The 22104-nt window shown below is 36.4% G+C and overlaps 1 protein-coding gene across 2 annotated transcripts in view; it reads right to left on the bottom strand.

The window, feature by feature from the left end:
* The window catches only part of LOC104314751 (AGBL carboxypeptidase 4), a 977524-nt gene that overhangs the window by 723170 nt on the left and 232250 nt on the right, over positions 1-22104 (bottom strand). For both annotated transcript variants that reach the window (XM_069788781.1, XM_069788782.1), the window contains exon 4: positions 2111-2205. In XM_069788781.1, the coding sequence (XP_069644882.1) occupies positions 2111-2205 (95 nt within the window). The remainder of the gene's footprint in view (positions 1-2110; positions 2206-22104) is intronic.

Below are 22104 nucleotides of genomic sequence, written 5' to 3'. Positions count from 1 at the left end.
ATGCATCAAACAGGTTCAAATTGATGTGGCTGGATATTGCCCTGTTCATGTTCAAGGACCACAACTACCTGTATGCTGCATTAGCAACTGTGAGTACTAGTAAATTCTATTTCAGCAAACAGAGAAAGAGAAAATTTTGTTTACAGGTTTCACTAGAATGCCATGGAAACAGATACAGAGGTAATTGTAAAAGGCATAGTCCAAATGGAAGACAGCTCTAATAGAAAGCGTATATCCAAAAATAATGTATGTGTTTTCCCACTTGGAAAACACACGCATAACTCCTATTAATATCAAGACAGAAAATTATAGTGAGTAGACCCCAATATCACTAAGGTCCCTGATAACAGTATGAATTAATGTGCACCTTCAAAGTACAGCAAGATGTTTTCATACACAGAGCATTAAAAAAAAATAAAAATACCTTAACAGAATAATGATCTTTTTAAAGAAAAAAATTACAGCTAGAATTTCTGAAACAGGATTAAAGTATGGTGGTAGCCCTGTACAAGGAAGCTGCTCAGCACCTGCTGCCTACACTGTGCCTGGCTCCAGGCAATGTTATTCATTCCTCACTTTCATGGGAGCAAAATACATCCCCTAAAAATATAAAACACAAAAATAAATAGATCTCCGGGGAAATGGAAGAGAAATCTGTTTTAAAAATAGTGAAGGAGCCTATATGTTCTAGAAAAAGCTGATTTTGCATTGTTTTGTAAGATTTACACGTTAATTTGAAACCAAAGGAAGGCATAAAATTTGTATGAAAGAAATATCTGATTTATAGATAAACTTAACACACAATATACTTAGCTGCAAATGCCAGACCCCAGTGAGAGAAGGAAAAGGTTTTGAAAAATGATTAAAATATGCTTGATAAATGTGGCCCTGAAATGCCCCAAAAGATTTTTAAGTTAAACAGTAAACACAATTAGCATGACTTTTGCTACAAAAACACTAAACACAATGGATTTTTTTAATTAATTTTCAATGTTATTACATGCTCCTATTGAGCTGGAATTGACTCCATCCACTAACTGTACTGTGAGACAGCTCTTCTGTCCATATGACCTTACCATCTAGATAAAAAAACAAATAGCCATTCTGTTGGTCATATGAAGAGGAAGCCATCCAATAACAATGATCTTATCACCACCAAAAGTTAACGTCTTGTGGGTGGAAATTTTGTGACAGTTGAAGTATTTAAGAAAGATATATTTATAAGGCTCGGATAATGTGCAGCTTGATCAAATGTATTATTAATTAACCAATAAAATGTAGCAGCTGTAAAGGCTTATAAGAACACATTACTGTACACTTATGGCCTAACCTCACTATCCATATTCAAACAAGTCTCCTGGCTAAAGGCAAATCATATAATTCTTGGGAGCCCTGCATGCATTAGGACCATTAGATTTACATATTATTATTCACAGTAGACGTTTCATTACATTTGCTTTGAGAAAATGTATCATCTATATGGGTATTCATGTGCTTCACGTGTGCATGCCTTTCCGTGTTGTATATACTGTGCAGCTTACGACCAGGTTGTTCGGCCTTCTTCTGCCTTAGATAAATCAGACCAGATGCTGCTCACTCACATGAGGTCAAAAACTCACATGGAAGAGCTCACATTCCTCCACTAAACTCCAACCACCCCAAAACAGGGAGAGCAAATCCAAACAGCCTTTCAGAACCAGTCCAGGCCCAGGCCATCTCCCATGTTATTTGCACGCATTGTTTGGGAGACTGCTAGCTGACACAGGCCAAAAACTGGGCCAGGGATTGTCCTAACAGTTGGATGGTGAGAACGTCACTGAAAAAAAATTTGGCCCAAGGCCTGACTGTTCATTTTCCTTGAATGGACACCACTTCAGTCATGCTGCTTGAAACAAGGCACTACGACACACCATCACAGCAAGGCTGGAAGGGGCCTCCAGAGTTCATACATCTGCTCCAAAGAGAACCTGTCCTCACAAAACTGTTTTTGCATCAAAGTTTTCTCCTACTCTTACCAAAGGTGCACGTGAGCCATAAGGTCTTCACTACAAGAAAGTGCTAAATAAAACACTTTTATCTCATTAAGGAAGTCTTTGAAAGGATAACTTACCATTTTGGTCTGCTTGTAGATTTCACCATTGGAGCCATCCCATCTCTATAGAGGCTTTTTGTTTTACTGAAGTTGACAACATTGAAAATTACTCTCTGGGAAAAAAAAAAAAAAAGAGGTCAGGTATAAATTATGAAAGAGTTTATATGTGTATTGCATGTATCAGCTGCATAAAAATATACACAGAAAATATATGGAATAGATGCGTATCTTATGAATTAGTTACTCTCCATAGATCTCAGATAATGGATACCCTGTCTGTTCCTAGTATTTTAATAGTCCATGTTGTTTTACACTGCAGCGATACACATGAAATGTATGTTTTTAATTTAATATGCTGATTTTTTTCAGTAGATATCCTAGCCATACGAAGAAATAGGTTACTCAGATATCAAAACAGAAAAGCAAGTCCAGTTTGCTGCAGCTAGTGTTAGAGAGGTTGGTGGAAAGCTGGGAGACAGGATAGCAGTCCTCATGAAAACCTTCCAACTGCTTCATAGAATCATAGAATAGAATCACAGAATCATTTAGGATGGAAAAGACCTTTAAGATCATCAACCATTAACCTAACACTGCCAAGTCCACCACTAAACCATGTCTCTAAGCACCACATCTAGACAACTTTTAAATACCTCCAGGGATGGTGACTCAACCACTTCCCTGGGCAGCCTGTTCCAATGCTTGACAACCCTTTTGTTGAAGAAATTTTTCCTAATATGCAATCTAAACCTTCTCTGGTGCAACTTGAGGCCATTTCCTCTTGTCCTTTCGCTTGGGAGAAGACACCGACCCCCACCTCCCTACCACCTCCTTTCAGGTAGTTGTAGAGAGCGATAAGGTCTCCCCTCAGCCTCCTTTTCTCCAGACTAAACAACCACAGTTCCCTCAGCCGCTACTCATAAGACTTGTTCTCTAGACCCTTTACCAGCTTCGTTGCCCTTCTTTGGACACGCTCCAGCACCTCAATGCCTTTCCTGTAGCGAGGGGCCCAAAACTGAACACAGGTCTCGAGGTGCGGCCTCACCAGTGCTGAGTACAGGGAAACAAGCACTTCCCTCGTCCTGCTGGCCACACTATTTCTGACACAAGCCAGGATGCCGTTGGCCTTCTTGGCCACCTGGGCACACTGCTGGCTCATATTCAGCCGGCTGTCGACGAACACCCCCAGGTCCTTTTCCACTGGGCAGCTTTCCAGCCACTCTTCCCCAAGCCTGTAGCGCTGCGCAGGGTTGTTGTGACCCAAGTGCAGGACCCAGCACTTGGCCTTGTTGAACCTCATACAGTTGGCCTCGGTCCATCAATCTAGCCTGTCCAGATCCCTCTGGAGAGCCTTCCTACCCTCGAGCAGATCAACACTCCCGCCCAACTTGGTGTTGTCTGCAAACTTACTGAGGGTGTACTCGATCCCCTCATCCAGATCATTGATAAAGATATTAAACAGAATTGGCCCCAATATCAAGCCCTGGGGAACACTTGTGACCAGCTGCCAACTGGATTTAACTCCATTCACCACAACTCTTTGGGCCCAGCCATCCAGACATTTTTTTTATCCGGCAGAGTACACCAGTCTGAGCCACAAGTAGCCAGTTTCTCCAGCAGAATGCTTCATCTCTTAAAGCTTCTTAGTTGCTTCTTTCAACCTACTTGGGCCTCACACAGCACCAGGAAAAAATAAAGATTTCTGATTTTCTTTCCCCAAACAAAGGAATATTTCTCTTCACCTCCCTTGGCAAAAGGAAGAATTTTCGTCTGCAAAAACTGTACAGGATACCTACATAGTAGAAACTGCACATAGCCATCATTCATTTGAATATGATAGAGAAGAAGAAAAGAGTCCAACTCTGATCTTAGTTTAATAATTGGGAAAAATGTAGCTGATATTTAACAGTTCAAAGAAAGAGCAAAATCTAGATCTTTACTGGGAATGGACAGATACTGAAAGTAAATTCATGCTGGGAGAAGAAAAAACAGAGACAAAACCTTTCTTACCATCTGTCTGCTGTAAGTCATTTTATGCAAAACTACTTACTTTGTTTCTGTTAAGAAAGTCTAGGTTGGATCTAGCTCATCTCATGTAGTACATTTACTTTTCAGATGTTAAACCCAGTATACCTGGTTTCTCATAGTCTTTTGATACCCAACATTAATGTACACAGAAAAAATGAAATATGAAGAGTAAATTGATTTTGATATAATGTTCCAGGATATACTAATACATTCCATTTGTACCTCTCTCTTTAAATTTCTTTTCCACAGGTATCAGTGAAGACAGACCACTAAAAATTATATTTGCCCCTAGGTATTCACAAGTTTGTTTTTAGAACAAACTATCATAATGTTTACACTCTTAAATAATGGTTCATGAGAAGTCTGAGAATTAAATGGCCACCGTTTGAAATCAAACAATTTTGACTAAAGCATTAAGATCAATTAAGCTTTCATATGTAAAATTTTGCAAAAACAAATCTGGACCTTCCAGGCAGTCTGCTCAGACAACAGCGAATTATGACATTAAAGTGAAAGCAGTCAGCAGTGGGACATTGACAACAGGAGCTAGGCACGTTTACATTTATATGTGGGGCAAGTAGGAATCCAGGTAGATTCTGTAGCCCTAATTAAGTATCTCTGTACTCAGGAAAAATTAAGAAAGTTTTTTGGAGGTGAGGTAGTGCTATGTACGCAAACTGTGCAAATTAGTCAAACAAAATCTAAGAATAACCTGTAGGTTTTACTGAAACTGACTCAAAAAACTGGCAAGTTGAGAAAACCACTTTCTTAAAGATGTTAATTCAATTTTGTGCCAAAGTTAATGAGCAAACTACATATCCCTGTATGTGAGCTTTCATGTATTTTGTCTATTGCAGCATTTTGAGATTTTCTAATGGTCATGAGATGAGCTTATTTTTATAACTCTTGATGAAAGCATGCACTTAATAGTCAAAATGTTACATTTGTACTTTTAAGTATTTAGGATATTGCTTATCTGATGAAATATCCATCTTGGAATGTCTCTAGTTATTTTCCATCTTCTCATGTTTACAATGTATGGGTCTAAGATAGATAAAGATATTTAGGTCTCTGTATGTTGCATGGAAGCATTTTCCTGTATTAGAATGCTGAGCTTTTCCGCTGTTACTTAACTCTGTTCATATTTGTGAAAACAAATTAAGTTGCAACAAATTGGTTTGTTAATCTTGATGTTTGCATGGAGTGAATGAAACAAACAAGATCTCCAAAGCAATTGCCTTAAACTTTGGATGCAATCATGTCACTGTTGGAAAGAGAAAGTTGCTAATTTTGTTACATACTGACTCAGAGCAGACAGCTGGTAGAGAATGTTCTTATTCCAATCAAGCTTATTTTGTATAATGAGTTGGGCAAATGTACACAACTGGGTAAGCAACGTATATAAAAACAAAAATATGCAGCTCATTTAACAAAACACTGCAGATTATAACATTTCAACCACTCATGTTCACCACGGAGTAAGCAGTTAGCAATGCGTGCAGTTCTCAGCGTGGTATATAGTTAGATTGGCAGAACCGAAAATTTAACAGCACAGAACAGAACTTTATCAACATACACCACTGAAGTAATAAAGTACACAAACCGAAGCACTCAAATAAGCAGCTGAACTCAGTCAAGTATTCCTGGTGATAGTTAAAGCAGTCCATGCAGCTCAGTCAGTGAAGTGTGCAAAAACGTAATGACTACAGAATACACACCTTAGTCAGAAAAATATGCAGCTTGCTCAATAAGGTATGCAAACATCTTTGAACTGAATGCTATAATAAAAAGGCTGTGATACAGCAATCAAACGTTTGCTGAACAAACCTAATTTTTAGTCTAATTTTTGTATATACTGCCATTCATTAACACACCCGTTACACAATGTAAAGAGCAACAGGACTAGATATACACCATGCACATTAAGAGACTCTTTCATAAGAAAATTATCACTATTCTGTATGTTTTTATGAATTATAGAGATCTACAATGGGTAGCATTTAATAAGCAATATAATTCAGAAACTCAAAAATTAAAAAAAAAACCCTAGTAATTTTTTTTTTTTTTTAAGTGTCAAGTTAAGAAAGTAAAACCAGATTAAATGTACTTACAAATTCCCTAGAAATTGCTCTGGTCTCCAGAGCATCAATCCAGAGAAAAATGGCAGAAATGTTTACAATAAAAATACTTGTATTCATTTTGGAGGGTATGAATACCACTAAAAGAAGCAATATTCAAACTGATGCTGTACCAGAAATGGTAATTGTGAGATTTCACTTCAGTTATGATACATTTTCAATCTACTGCATTATTCTGACAAACTGATCTGCACCTTCTGAGTAGGTGGAAGAGGCACGGTGTAGAAAAGCCTCTCAGGACACCACCAAGTAAAACCACACTATTTGGGGGAGTGTGTCAGGATGTATTGTGGCTTCAGAGCATGAGGGAAGACAACTGCTGCAGTCTCAGGCTCTGTGCGTGGACTGCCAGTTTTGAGACAGATGTTGGACAACATGGGACGAGGGAGGTACGTTCTGCCTACTGAGAGAAGAAGGAAGATGTCCTCTTTCCATAACGTGCAGTAGGTATGCATCTGGAGGTATCTTGCTGCTAAAACTATTAAGACAGAAAAGTGAGGAAAGGCTTGGTCCTGCTTTTAGCCTTAAAATTTACTGATTAAATCTGCTTTTCCCAATAGTCCTTTGCAAACTTATTTCAGGAATTAAAAATACAAACAGGCGTTAAGGGATGCTCAGTGTGTTTAGCATGAGCAAGGTAAAGATGAACCTTGAACACAAGGGGAAAAGATGGCTGAAATGTCTCACAAAATTTATCTTATTACTAAAAGTTTGCAGTTTCCTGACTGGGGCTAGAAGGAGCCGCTATTTTGGGGAGGCAGGGGGGGAGCATACATCAGGGTGGTTTGGGATTGGAGCTGAAGGCATTAAGTGTGGATGGTCATATTGGATATCATATTCCAACAGGTCTGCGTGAGCACAGGGTGACTGTGATCTCTTAGGCATTCATTGTTCACCCACATTCTGGCAGGTTTTCCATCTGAACATACCAACTAAAGCAGGTATCCAAAAGATAAGTCACACCTTTGCCAAAGGTTAAGTGCCTTTCCCCAGGATAAGGACACACTAGGTCCCTTCAAAAAGACTGCCAGGTTTATTTTGCATGGTTTTCCCTAGCCAACATCTCAGGAATAGCTGAGCTGCTTTGGCTGACATTAAAAGGAAAAAAAACCAAACAAACCAAAGAACACCACAAAATTCCGCCTGAGGCAGACACCTGGCACAGAAAATTTTGTGTCAAATCATTACAAGTATGAGAAGTTATAACTAACTAAAAATAGGGTTTGCAGTAGGAAGTGTCGGGCATTCTTCATATTGATGTAACATACACATTAAATATTAACATTATATAATATATTTAATATTAATAGCATAATAAGGTCAATTCAGTGGACAATGCTGCATGCTATAAGTATGATACAAACTTCGCTATGAGCTGCCAAAGCACCTGGGGACCAATTGTTTGAAGTCAGGCAGGAACAATTTCATCATTCAACCAGCCAAAATAAGAGAAGTGGGCACTAAGTAGTAATACTAAGACCTTTCAGCTGAAATTAAGTCTGAGCTCTTGTGCTGTGACTGAGCATTAAAGATCCAAAGGTACTGGATACCATGGGGCTTTGCTTCGCTTTCACTGCTTGATGTCTTGATTTCCTCTCCTGCTGATTCTTTAGATATTACAGTGTTTTGTGAATTCCTGAAACCTGCAGCTTTTTGTGAGCTAGGTTCTTGCCTTTGGCAAGAATCTTGGTTATCCATTCCTTCCTTCCTTCTTTTTTAAAAAAAATCCTTTCTTTTATAAATATAAGTTTTCATTCCTTTAAAGGGCAGATCTACTTCAAAATAGCTTTCCATTAAAAAAAATATTAAAAACCAACACGAAAAGAAAAATTAACTTCTCAAGCCAACCCCGCAGCTTGGGCGATTTTGAGTCACCATTTCTGAATGTGAGAAACTGGCAACATGAGATTGCTGCCTTCTCACAAAGAAGTGCTGCATTTTGGTATTTGTGTCAGAAGATCTTTGGGATTTTTCCTGACAAAGCACCTTATACAAAGCTATATAAAAATGAATTATACTGGAGGGACTTCAAAATGGAGAGGAAAAAAGTATCACCTGCAACTGTTATCAATGCTGAAGAAAACAAGTAATATAACAGTCAGGTCTGTGCAAAATCCCCAAAGAAAACTTACAAATCTCATTTTTCTGACCTTTTAAAATTTAAATCATTCATTACTGCTAACATTTTAAAATAACCCTTTCCCTTTGTAGGAACACATGTCCTTTCAAATAGAAAAATTTTTAATATTGATAGCATTTAGCCTTTTTCTCTCCAGCTAAGGAGTTTTCAAAACCTGCTGGTGCTCAGGAGGGGAAAATAAATACTCACCTATTGAGGGAGGATGCTAGGGACCATCTAGAGCTCCACCAGACTTGCTAATCAGTTGCACCTGTGTCTTGTTAACTGGAAATTGTCAAGTCCTTACGAGGTACGGAAGTCTTAGGAAAGAGATGCAGAAAATGGTCTACAGATTGTGAATTATAGGATTTTTTTTCCCTTGGTAAAGCTCTTCATTTACTTAAAAGAGAGAAATGCTAAAGTCTGAGATGATACAAAGAGCAACATTAAAATAAGACTCAAAGGATTTTAATACAGTAAGACCTCTGATACTCTGCCATGCTAACTATAAAATGAGCTTAGCATTTATCATGGTATTTGTCTGTGTGTTTGAGATATTTTGGGTGTTCGTGATAGCCCAGCACCCATAAGCTGTATTAGTGTTTTTCAGTTAATGGAGTGTAACTGTATTTTAATGACAAAAAATACTTTTTAAAATAATTACCAATTTAGGCATTTGCCCTGCTTCTCTGTCCATCCTGACAGTTCCTTCTTTATCTCCGAACTAATAGGAGATGTAACATCTGTGTAAGTCAGTGTTTCCCATTTGGAATTTCACTGTCAACATCAGTGTTATCTCACTTAGGTCTAGGGCAGGGGAATACTGTGGAGAAGGCCATCTTCTAGCCAAAAGCTTTGAAAGGGATCTACACAGGAACTGCTGTTCCTTATTTAGTATCATGCTGTGGACTGACCGCTAATCTGGCTTCTGTGCCTGACCTGTTGGACTTAAACACTGTGAGGGCAGGAGTCACTCCAAGTTTTCCCATTCAACCTTTCTTGGAAAAATGGCAAATTTGTTATTGAACACCCTTCCCTGCCAACAGAAGTCAACTTTCTGTTAAGCTTTTACTTCTCATCTGAACATCAGTAATCTGAAACTTTCAACCAAAAACTCAAAAATGTCCATTTAGAAAGCCAGCAGTGGTGTAACTAGACCAACTCACATTCGTTGGTCCTTTGGGCCAAAATCTCCAATAGGATGTAAATCACTCACAAGACATATATTGTATTGTGTTGATTCATCAAAAAGAAAATAGTAAGGGTCCTGACAGAGCATATAACCAGGCTATACAGGTATTTAAGACAGGTTTAAAACTGAAAGCTTCTTGCCAAACTTCTTCCATTCTTTGTCATAAAAGGTCAAAATATTTGCAAAAAAAAGGGCATCTTTATATAATCAGGTCTGGGAAAAAAAGGTACTTTTATTTTCTGTTTCCTATCTTTTCATACATATGCAGTCTTTGGCAAAAGAACCAATTCTAGTTACATTGCTAGGAAATTGCAGAGTTACAGGAACATGCGAGCAACTTTTTATATGACAATTGACAGGATGTCTGAGCCCTGTTGGTCTTGCCATTGACTTCCTCTGTGTACATGGGTAATATTTTCAGGAACCAGTTGAAATATAAAATAAGGAAACAGTGCATGGTCTTTCACTGAGACCTTCTCTACTAGCTAAATTATTTCCTAATATATTCCATGCCATGTTACAGCCATTGCCAGATGACATTTGAAGTAGAGTCATGTATTAAACTCTTTCTACATAATTACAGAAGCTATCCATGTTTAGGTTCTATATTCTTTTCAATCAATATTATGGCTGCAGGTGGATAGTAACAGCTGGCTGTTCTGGAACGTGTTAGCAAAATTTGCTGATATCTTACATCCCTCAAGAGGAAGCAGCTGAAAAGACTTAAGTTTTCCTTTTCCTAATAGAAATTATTTAGCCAGTGAGAAGAAATGCTGCAAAGTTGGTAGGATTTGAGATAGTAAGAATGATTACATATTCTTAGTGGTTCAAAAAGATAATGCTATCAACCAAATGTTTTCTGGCCCAAATCCTGTTCATAGTATAGGGGCCACAGGAGGCTTCAAAACAATGAGATCAATCTGGAAAAAGGGAAAAGGGCCAGGAAAAGTCACCACATCATGGTTATAGGGAACCACTGTAAAAAAAAGCCCATATTTATGAGCACTGGCATAAGGTGTACCACTGAAGAGCGGAGAATGAAGTGGCAAGCACTGACTAAGTTCATGTGGGAGCATTCTGCTCACTCAATTCTTTCTTCTCTATAAAGTCTACTTTTGTGGGTCCTTCATAAAGTGCAACAGTCAGCTTATGATCCAGAATCAACAAGACATACACTGACCAACAAATTAGACATTTATGATGGATACCAAAGTGATGTACAGCCATAATTACTCAAGCTTAATGCATGCAGGTGGAGTGCTGAAAACTGACACTCTCACAGAAATACTGCAAGACAGTAGGTGAAAGTGGCACTAACAATGAGAGAGTGGCAGTGATATTTGTATGGATCATGATTTTGCTCACAGAAGGTAATAATCACAATTTAAATAGCATGCAAACACTAAGGCAGCAATCCATCTGATACCCAGGCTGGAAGAAGAGAATGAAAAAGCCTTTTCAAGTGTAGGTCCTTGTGAGAAGCAAAAGGAAGATAAAGAAAGCCCTGTTAAGGGAGAGATTTGGATGAAGCTTTTCCAGCAATTGTTTACTTTGGATTTTTGCAGCTGGCATTTTTCACAGTTAAAAGGTATTGTTTGTCTGGAGCTTGTGGGGAAAAACCTGTGGGGGAAAAGAAGGAGATGATAACACATAGAAAGAAAGACAGGATATATGGGAGAGCTCAAAACTAGCCCCAATATATTTGCCTCAGTGTTCTCTGATGGGTTACAAACACAAAGACATTTTGATGTGTACAGCCACTAGTTATTGCTGCCAGCAGTCTTGGTTACGTTACTGGGATCATAGCCTTGCAAACATATAAAAACTCTCTATTTACTTCTCCAGTAACTAAGCACAGATGGACTCTGTGTCCAGGTTATTCACGGAGGTCCAGGGTTTTCTCTTCTTTTTAATTCAGGCATTTTGGTTGCTATTACAATGAAACCTTTGAACTTTCTAAGTTCTTCCATGCATGGTTCTGAATAGTAACGGCATAAAGGTTTCCCCATATGTATAGTTCCCTTATATTTAGACAGAATTGGAATTGGATCCTTACTGGAGTAGCTGCAGTGCTGAAGGAAAAAACACCCCCAAAAAAATTTTTTGTGGAAAAATATAAACTATATGTTATCAATTTCATGAAACTAAGGGATATTGTTATAGCATGTACCCTCTTGTTTTCTTTTGTAAAATTAATAATCCCTTCTATTTTTACTGCAGAGTTAAAATACTTTTTTTCTGCTCTTTCTAGCTGAATCCTTTTGCAATACTGCAACATTCACACATTCACTGATTTCTATAAGAAAATGTAATCGATATGTTAGCGTACATTGGAATCTTAACATTGACAACCAGTAGCTTGTGGTATTGATTTGAAAAAACTGCTTATGATTTCTACAGTACTTCAGCACTATTTCTTGTATTTTCAATTTTCACTACCTTGAATTGTACTCCAAGCATCCAACTCATCTACTAACAGACTATTCAAAGTTTTGTGCTTCAAAAGAAAACCCAAGGGTAAGTAGAAGGAAATCTGATCTAGTTCCTGCTATTTTTTGTGTACCTGTCTATTTGACATTTAGAATAAGATCTCAGAACTGCCTTAACCAACCATAATAGTAAGGGGATATACGAATTGTCCTCATAGCTTTGAAAATCCCATTCTGAAGCTGAAATGCCGAATGTTAGGTTCAAATGATGATCTCTGTCTCTTTGCAAAGGTGATTCGCAGTGTGTGAATAAACAGGTTTTGGCAGTGTCATGAGCAGAACAGCTAAACAAAAGAACTGGGAGGATTTCAATAGGAAAGTTAAGTGTCTTAAAGCAATGATGTGCCCTGTGCTGCATTTGTGTAACACAGGTGTCATTCCTCCCTGGCACTAACCCCAACTTGAGGGGGAAAAAAAAACCCAGCAATGATAATGCATCATTACTGGGGCATGCAGTATAACTGCAGTCCAGCCAGTCAGGTCCTCTTCTTTTCAAATGCCATAGGTAAAACTTACATCTTGTCCTGAGCTTTAAACGTGGATAAAAGAACATTCATATTCAGAAAAGCTCTCAAACACATAAATATTTAGCCTCACTTTTAAGTGTTCCTAGAGACTTAAAGTTAAGCAAACATTCACACTTCCTTTCTGAATAAGGGTGGATTTCTGATTCGGGATTTAAGACAGTCGAGCAATATGGGGAAAAGATGCTGGATTTGCCAAAATCCCATAGGCACAATTTATCCTTAGAAACTGATCGCGGTAGATTGGAAGTGACATTTCTGCAGCTTTGGGATGCAGGAACATTTTTATTACTCTAACAGATCAACTTTAAGTGTAATATTGTTTTGTTAGTTTATGTAAATCACTCTGAAATGCTGTATGAATAAAAGGAATTTGAAAATCTCATCTTTATTGGCTTGGAAGTATTGAGTATATGGTACTCTGCTGAAAGTATTATATTAAGTTATAAGAAACATTGTTCAGATACTGAGCAAGTCTCAGCACAAATTCTGGTAATTTTCCACCAAAAATTACTCTCCAAAAAGAGACAAATATGGTACAGTGCTGAACATCTTCTCTAAAGAAATCATATCATATATGACCAAAGCCCCTTTCAATATCTTACAGATTTGATTTTACTTCAGCTCACTTCCAAAAGCTAGTGTAGAAATCTGCTTTGAAGTGCCCTCTTGGTAGAGAAAACATCATCTCTAAATGGTTGCTTATTCTTCTGCAAAGCAACAATAACAGCAGACTACAGCTATGAGGCTACTACAAATGCTCTGTGCATTTTAACAGGTAAATTCTGCTCTCTTTAATATGCTGGTTTGATGGAATACTCCAAGTTGCTGAAAACCCTTCTGGGGAAATGTGAAAATTGATAACATTGCTTTGTAACATGGTATTTTAATACATCTCAATATTAACCATAATGCTGCAAGAGATCTTTCGCACTTCATGCTCAAGTTTTTTCTGTTGGAAAAGACTCAGGAGGTTTTTTTGAAACAATATGTAAATATAATTCCTTTCAGATTTCCTAGAATTTTAAAATTGTAACAGCAGAAGATACAAATTATTCACAAAAAAATCTGCGACCAAAGATACGAGATATTTCTCAGTTCCATTATGAAGTAATCACAGCTGGTCATCTTTAGTATCATTTAAACTCTAAGCATAGCTTCCGAAAACAGTAATGCAGTCTACGCTTTTTTTTTTTTACTGCAATGCATATGACAAGCCTTCCTTTGATTCTACTTAAATCTATAGTTATTACATCATGAACACTGCTCCGACAGCCAGCCTATAACCATGTATCACAAAGTCAAAAGTCTGCAAAAACTACTTTGGTGGCCAAGCATGGGGAAGGGGAGGAACCCACTTATCACGAGGGAGGCAGAAAAATATGAACAAAAAGAAATTTATGCAGTGGCATGAATAAAAGACTTCCAATAAATAAAAAATACTACTACGAGCTTCAAAAATAATGAGGAGTTTCCCACAAAATTGGGCCAGCACTCTGTCAACAAAACACAAATAGCCATTACATGGGAGAATGCTCTTCTGTGCTCCTTACACACTTGACACTGAATTCAACAGGAGTTTTAGATATGCCAGGAACAAAGACTTAAGCTGTAAATGTGACTAAAAGAAATCAAATGGTGATTCAGATTTGGGGTGTCAGCTGCAAGAGGAGCACACAGCACGTCTCAAGAAGGTAAAATACATGGCTTAGCACTGCCCTAGTTCGGGATCATTAGGGATTTCCTTGGCATAAATCAAAGCAATCTAAATAGTACACTCTCACCCCAGCTGCTAAGATCCCCAGAGTAGGAAAGCTGAGTCATTTGCTCTCTGTGATAGCATCATTTGCAAACTTTGCCACCAAAGACTCCCCGAAATGAGGACCTTCTTTCCTCAGGTGACAATTGCTGCACATCACACAGAATTTGCCCACACCACAAACTCAGATCAATATCTGTAGATAAATAATTCATTCACATCGAGTAGCACTTGTGCTTTCTTTAAGTATAAAGGCAGTTTAATAGTATTGTAAGTTTATTTGCCTATACCGTGGCAACTTTTATGAAACACTGACATAAAATTGTGACCAGGAAGATTCTTCTCTGCTAAAAAATGCCCATCTTCAAAAAATGTATGGCAGTCAGTACCCTCTTTTGGAGAGAACAATTCCTTTTCTCACATTGTTCCTCACAGCTCATGCTTTAAGACTTTTCTTCCTCAAGTAATTGACTGAAAAAAGCATGCCTATAGGAAAAAAAAAAAAAAACCAAAAAAAACAACCTTGCAGGATAGATTAAAAATTTGTCCAAGTTTGTAACTCTATTACCCTAACCATAAACCAGATTACACGATATTTTACTAGAACACTGACAATTCTAAAACCTATTACAAATATGAACAAATCAATAAAGATAGAGCTGAATTATACATAAAAGGAACATTTTCTTTATTGAACAATTCTTATAGATTGTTTTGAAATAACATTGATCTAGACATTTGCTTGGATGATCTTATTGCCAAGTTTTAATGTGATAACTATACTTATGTATAGTAGTTTTACATTATGTCCTTACCAACAGCAAAGAAGAAGAAAAATTGAAAGACATTCAGATATAAACATACATGAAGTCTTCTGCAAATAGCTTCAGGGTTTTAATCACATTAACAGCATGTTTATTATTTAAAAAACTCTGCTAAAATGCATCTGGGAAAAGGAAGAGTGTTTTATTACAAACATAACCACTGGTAACTATGTTGAATTACTGTAGTTACTTACTTTTGCTGAGAAGACCTGAGTTACTTATTAAAATTGGTAAAAAATTATGATCCTTCATATCTGCATGAAATGTAAACATGAGAAACTGTAAATTTAAATTCAGGATTTGGTAAATTTAAAAGATCTGTTTCAATGTCTATAAAAATATTTTCTTTGCATTTCATACATTTCTGTATGTAAATACAAAATTAGCATAGTAAATTATAGTTCAAAACCAGGGCAGCTCTTGTCCCAAGAATTTGGTATTGCTGACCACAACTGGGTTTAATCTTGATAGATGTACAAATGAGGTAAAATTATTATTTTCAGTACCAGAATGTGTTATGGCAGACTTCATTGTATTATATACACATAAGTTTCCCAAAGAAATATATCATTGCATATACAGATTTTTCTTATGAAAAAGCCAGGGCAATTCAGTTCTCTCTGCTTCTTTCACCCCCGGGACGACCTCTCACAATAAGAATTGTCAGTGCCTTATTTATAATGGCAGATCTCAGGTTTGATTCTGGCAGCTTTTGATCTCTTGATGGCCCAAAAGCTTTCAAATACAGAAGAATCTGATGCTTCTTTGGCATCCTGCAGTGTGCCTAAACCTCAAAAGCAAGTTTTAGTCCCAGAAGTGAATTACTGAAGCAGTGTAAACAAAACACAAACGTCACAAAATGATGAATATCTCAAACAAAATATCTTTGTCAGATAGATGACAACTTGAGATCACTTGAAAAGCATTTGTAGAAACTCTGCAATCTGCAAACAAACTTCTGTTTTACAACCTAAAACTAAAAAGTACATGAAAATAATGAATTATTAAAACCTCAAATATTCTTTTTTTCAACATCCATATAAAAATTCAAATATACCCATTCTTTTAAACATTCAGTCCCTGTAAAAAAAGATTCCTGCATGTTTCTACATCACAGAAATGCATATAACTACCTAGTTACAACGTAACTGTCAGTAAATAGGATACAAGAGCTTCATTGAAAACTCTCTTCAATGAAGCTCTCATATCTGATTTATTGAAAAAGAACAGAATAAATGAGAGACAAAATATGTTATATCATTTAAAGAAATAACTTTTGATGAGTATGTGACAATGACAGTTATTTTATCCCTAGGAACCTCTTCTTGGATAGACTATATTGATTAGGCAAGACCTCTAGACAAATGCAGAATACAATTGTCCTAAATTTCAAATGGGAGAGTGTCTAGCTTTTTCCTCTATTAATATGTTATTCTTTAACTCTTAGCAAAGCTTAAGGTTTTTTTCCTTTCTTGCAATGCGGGGAAGGGAAGGGAGAGAGGAGGGAGGGGGAAGGGACCACACTATGCTACGTAAGGTGTTGAGGGGTTTTTTTTTGTTTTAGCACAAAGATACAATAAAACTGGCTTTCCAGCTTTCAGTGCTGCTTTAAGGTGCCAGTGGATGCCATAAAATGCTAGATCTATGCCTCAGTCTATTAGGCATCATACATTACTTTTTTTAAGCAAACTGGAAACAGAGATAAAATGTTGTAGACTAGTAGGCTTGATACTGTAACCTTTTTATACCAGCAATAACTACATAAACATAAAGATAGTTGCTGTAATATCATTACTGGGAATCAAGGCACCTTGAAAATGTCTGTTCCTTATGCCATTTTATAGTGGACTTAAATTAGCAATGAAGCTCTGTACTAGTAACACATCTATTAATCAAAAAAAAAAAAAAGTACAACAGAAATGTGAGAATACATTTGGAAACAATTCAAAGAGATTGGGGAATGACAGCAGAGGATTTGCCAGGCTAATGAAATTCCTTGTTCCTAACCTTTAAATACCCACGTGTACAGTACAAGGCCCCATTCTGACTAAATCTGTGCTGTTAGGTTTACAAATAAACCTGCTAAACCTTTTGCATTATTGATCAGTGATGGCATGCTTAGCCCACATGTCCTATTTACATTCCATTTCTTTTACACTTCTAAGATGTAACGTGTCTTTTACAAAACAAGAGCTCTTTCCATTTAAACCCTGCAGTCTGTGTTCTTCATGCTTTTTAATGGTTGTAAGCAATTTAGAAGGTTAGTCTTTGAACAGTAGATAAAACTGGCAATATTTATTGGTAAATAAATGTCTAATTATAATAATTTAGGAACATTTCCAATATCATGGTTTTTTCTAAATAAATAGCTGGAAAATTATCTCCTTTGTATACCAATGCCACTTAAATAAAAACTATGTAACAACTTACATCATGCTAATGTTATAATGAATAGATTTTGCACCTATTCTAAACACAATGCAAGAATATTTTAATTTAAAAATAAAAATAAAAATGGGGATTCAAATATAGTCAGTTCATTCTCATGCTCTGCACAAAAACAAAGCGAGCCCACCTTTCCAAGGCTAGTAAAAGAGTGGCTAGTACAGCCCCAAAGACAAATTGAGATGATGTGAGCCAGGACTGGAAAAATTTCTTGTTTCAAGACATGGTAGGAACAATTCTGACTCCTTACACCTGCTTCTGTCTGTCTAGAGCAAGGGGATGCAAAGATCAAATCCTCTTTAATAGTAGGTGTGATACAAACCCACACGCTTCCTGACCAGAATCATCTTATAAAGTCCTTAAAAAGATCTAGAGAAAAAGTTTTAAAACAGTTCCCCCGTTTCCAAATCTGCTCAGAGCATTCATACCACAAGGCAGTTTAAACATCAGTGTTTCTGAAATCAGAAAAGGAAAATCATCAGCCACTTCAAACAGGTCCTGCTTTGACATCAGAAAGTCAATTCACTCAGCTTAGCAGCATTCAATTCTCAACAACATTTTGTTCTGGGTCTCTGTCAAGTTATTCTAGGCTGTGAAATTGTCAGGAATGATGGATGACTATCAGCCTTCTGCTATCTTCTTTCCTTCTCCTTAGAGATTTGCGGCTGCTGACTGCAAAGCAAATTTCTCTTTTCTTTTTTTGCACAACATACCAAATGAACAACAGTAATTATGAGAAAGCCTACACTACAATTATTTTAGCACTTAACTTTGTATTGACATCTGTAAGAGACAGAGCTCTCTAGATTGATTAGCAATGATATAGCTTCCTGCCTTTTACTAACATTGCTGCAGTCATCCTTTACACACAATTTGCTCAAAAAAAACCTACTGTTTTTCTCTCTTAATATTTTAAATTACAAATTGAACTAATTACAGAAAATATCTAATACTTTATGAATATAGCATATTATTATTTTACCAGTGTTTCAAACTCTATAGTACTTGTAACATAACCAAAACTGACATAAGAGAATCATTTAAGGATATTAAATGGGATTTTGTTGGGGAAGATGCTAAAGTTGCATTATAGTTCCAGGTTGAAATCCTTACTTGAACAAATCCTGTTTGGCCAGCCAGTTGCAGCGTGGTATGTATAGGGGAAAATTTTACTAAAAGCAGCATTAAACCTATTTACACATTGACAGAATTTGGTGTCAAGTATTTAAACCATTTACTAAAATTAAGTACAGGAAGAAACATCTGGTCTGGAAAGAAAAAAAAAAAACAATTTAGGGAAGAAAAATGCAATAGTGAGAAAATAAACTGGGACATCCTTCAACCCCATGCCAATTATAATCCAGTCTCTCATATTCCTGTTGTATTCAAAATAACTGCAAAAATTATCACAAACAATTCTCTAGCAATAACACGACATTAATTAATCTCCATTACTCTCAGCCACATAGCTGTTCTTTTCAATTAGACATCATATCTCCTCAGCTCAGTACACAGGGCTACATATACACAGTTAAATGAAAGTCTATTCCATCTTAGGCAGTATGGTCAATCCTGAAAAATATAGATTCAGGACCCCTGAGGAAATCATTATCAGATATCATTGTGGTCATTAATGTCAAATGCAAACAAAACCTAAACAACTCCACTTTCCAAAAATCCTAAATAGAGCATAACCATTTTTCCTCTCACCCATTAATATACCCCAGCCAGACAAAAGGCTTACATTTACCAGGAGTTTTTTCTTGATCACGTTAGATACACATGAGGTAGAAATAAATGTTCTTCCCTCTCAAGTTCCTATTATGAAGCAGGAAACATTTGCAACTTATTGTGGTTTAGAATTTACAAAAGATGAAAGTGGATGCATTTAAATGGGGTCATATTAACATAGAGATTTCCTCCTTGACCTTTTTTCCTTTAAATGCACTTCTTATGTCAAGTAGTTATGTTCTGTTTCATTTAAATAGAAAGTGTTTAACTCACTAGACATTTAATACCGATTTTGCTGGGGTTATTAACTAATTTGCTATTGTCTCAGCATTCTCTTGTTTCCCTCAGCTTTACTAATGGATAATCATTTTATTATGGAATTATTATCTATGAGTAAATCCAAAGGAAAAGAAATAAACTACAGAAATCTGGGCTGTAATGTCAAAATTCAGCTCAGTGCCTTTGCATGATACTCTGCTATAACCACTGGATTTGCCAGAATATTTTTAAGGTCCTATCATTTGATATGTATTTTTACTTATATGAAAAGTAAGCTGCCCACTGTACTGAAGTACTCATCAGGAAACCAGGAATGGTTTCAGCTGGTATAAACATTAATTTACTTTCATGCTTCAACCTGTCATATCACTTACAAAGGGATTAATAAGTGTTTAAGCTGCACGGTTCACTCCCACAAAAAATACCAGAAGGTCAGTTTAATTTTTATGAACTTCAATGTATAAAAGATTACTTTTCTTAGCTTTAAAAAAAACAAGCAGTGTTCATCTGTGAGCAAAACATGCTCTTCAACACAACATTTGCATACAGGGATTTGACCACTTCAACGGTGAATAATACTTTTGTACACCAGCAGTAATACTCACTGTATGGAAAAATTTGACTGAAAAAAAATGCAACTCAGCATGAATCAAAGTTGCAGAATTTGGCCCTAAATAAAATTGCCCTCACCTTGGTCAAAACAAGTACTTTCAAAACATCAGGTCAATATTGGGTCAAAGACTATCACGCTATTTAATCTAGAGATCTGTAATATATGAAGTCAAATTTTACATTGAAGGTAGCTAATCATTGGGACCGTATTATCATAATTAATCCTTAATCAGATAAATTAACTCACTGGTATGTTGAAAAAAAAAATTTCAATCTTTTTCTGCAGTAGAAAAATGAATATAACCTCTCCTAGGAAATGTCCTAAATGTCTCCCTCAAAAAGTCATTAGCTGGAATCTGTGGTATATGGTAACTTAATGTCAGAAAAAGAGGTAACAGACGTTAACAGTCCCATAATGAGATGAAATGCAATTTAAACGGTAATCTCATTACCTAAAAATAAATAAACCTCTTCTGCTTTACCTTTTGGACTTAGCTTAGGCCTATTTGTTTTATCTCCATTTAGGTTTCAACTTTAATCATATCTCAGAAGCTTTTACAGAAGAACTGCAGCAGCAACTGGGTTTGTCTACAATATTTGCCTGCTTATAGCTGTTTACTCTGAAATTTCTCATTTGCTGCCAACTAGAAGGCAATGTCCAAAGCCATAGAGCAGAGATAAGGGTTTAAATCCCACTATCAAGAGAATCACCTTCTCAACAGAGAAGTTTGAACCATATTTAATTAAATATTCATTTACTTCCAATGGATTCATTTATTTTTCTTATACCAAGAGTAAGATCCAGATATGTGTATAAATAAATGTTGCATAAAACCTTTGTATCATTATATAACGTGATTCTCATACTATTATCTTCCAACTTGTAGGAATGCAGAATTTTTATTGGTAATTGTGTTTTCTTAAAAATGCACATGTCTGAAAACAGATATTATGCATCGATATCTGCCTATATTATATAAAAAAAAAGGGAGGGAAGGAGAGAGAAAAAGAAAATGCATGTTCTCCCTCATGCATGTAATCAATTAAATACTGATTATTAAAATCTGCAACAAGGCTGAGTTTACAAGGTATGTCTAAAAACAAAAGCAAAACCCTTACCACTCCACAAGACATTTATGCACAAAATACTGTATAAATAGTCTTTCAAGGAAACCATATGAAACTCAAAGAAAGCCAAATTAACTCCAGTTTCCCAAAAATCTCAAGTACAATATATTTTCCCTCTAAGTCATTAATATGCTCCAGCCAGACAAAAGGCTCACATTTAACAGTTTTTCTTGATTATATTCTATGTAAGGTACGTACCCCATATATTAGGTAGAAATTAATGCTTCTTCCTCACAAGTTCCCTTTATGAAGCAGGAAACATTTGCAACTTACTGTAGTTTCAAATTTGCAAGATGAGAGTGGGTGCCTTTAGAAAAGGTCATCTTTTCTCTGCCATTCTCCACCTCTCTCCAAGTTATTTTTTCATATCAGAAAGAGAACATTTTCTATGTTAAATAACTATTAGCACGTCAAAGTTAATTATAATGTCTTAGAAGCTGTGTTGTTCTACTACACCACTCCACCATGTTTCAGTTATTCTTTGGCACCATTTTGCACAAGTTCATTGCTTGGGACTTGTTGATTCACATCCATAAAAACAAGGAAGGACAACTAAAATAATGACAGCTAGAATATTAGTATGTGAAGATCATTGCCACATTAGTAGAAAGGGAGGTCACAGTTTTGGGTACGCAGAACTTGTAAGGTTTCTACGCATGGGGAGGTAAAAGGCCACCCTGTTGGGTAGCAACTTGGGTGACACACAAGAAGAAAACTTTGTCACACTCAATAATTCAGGTAAACAGC

The sequence above is a fragment of the Haliaeetus albicilla genome, chromosome 8 (genome assembly GCF_947461875.1).
Source record: "Haliaeetus albicilla chromosome 8, bHalAlb1.1, whole genome shotgun sequence".
Classification (NCBI taxonomy): domain Eukaryota; kingdom Metazoa; phylum Chordata; class Aves; order Accipitriformes; family Accipitridae; genus Haliaeetus; species Haliaeetus albicilla.
This window is presented reverse-complemented; position numbering and strand designations above follow the sequence as displayed.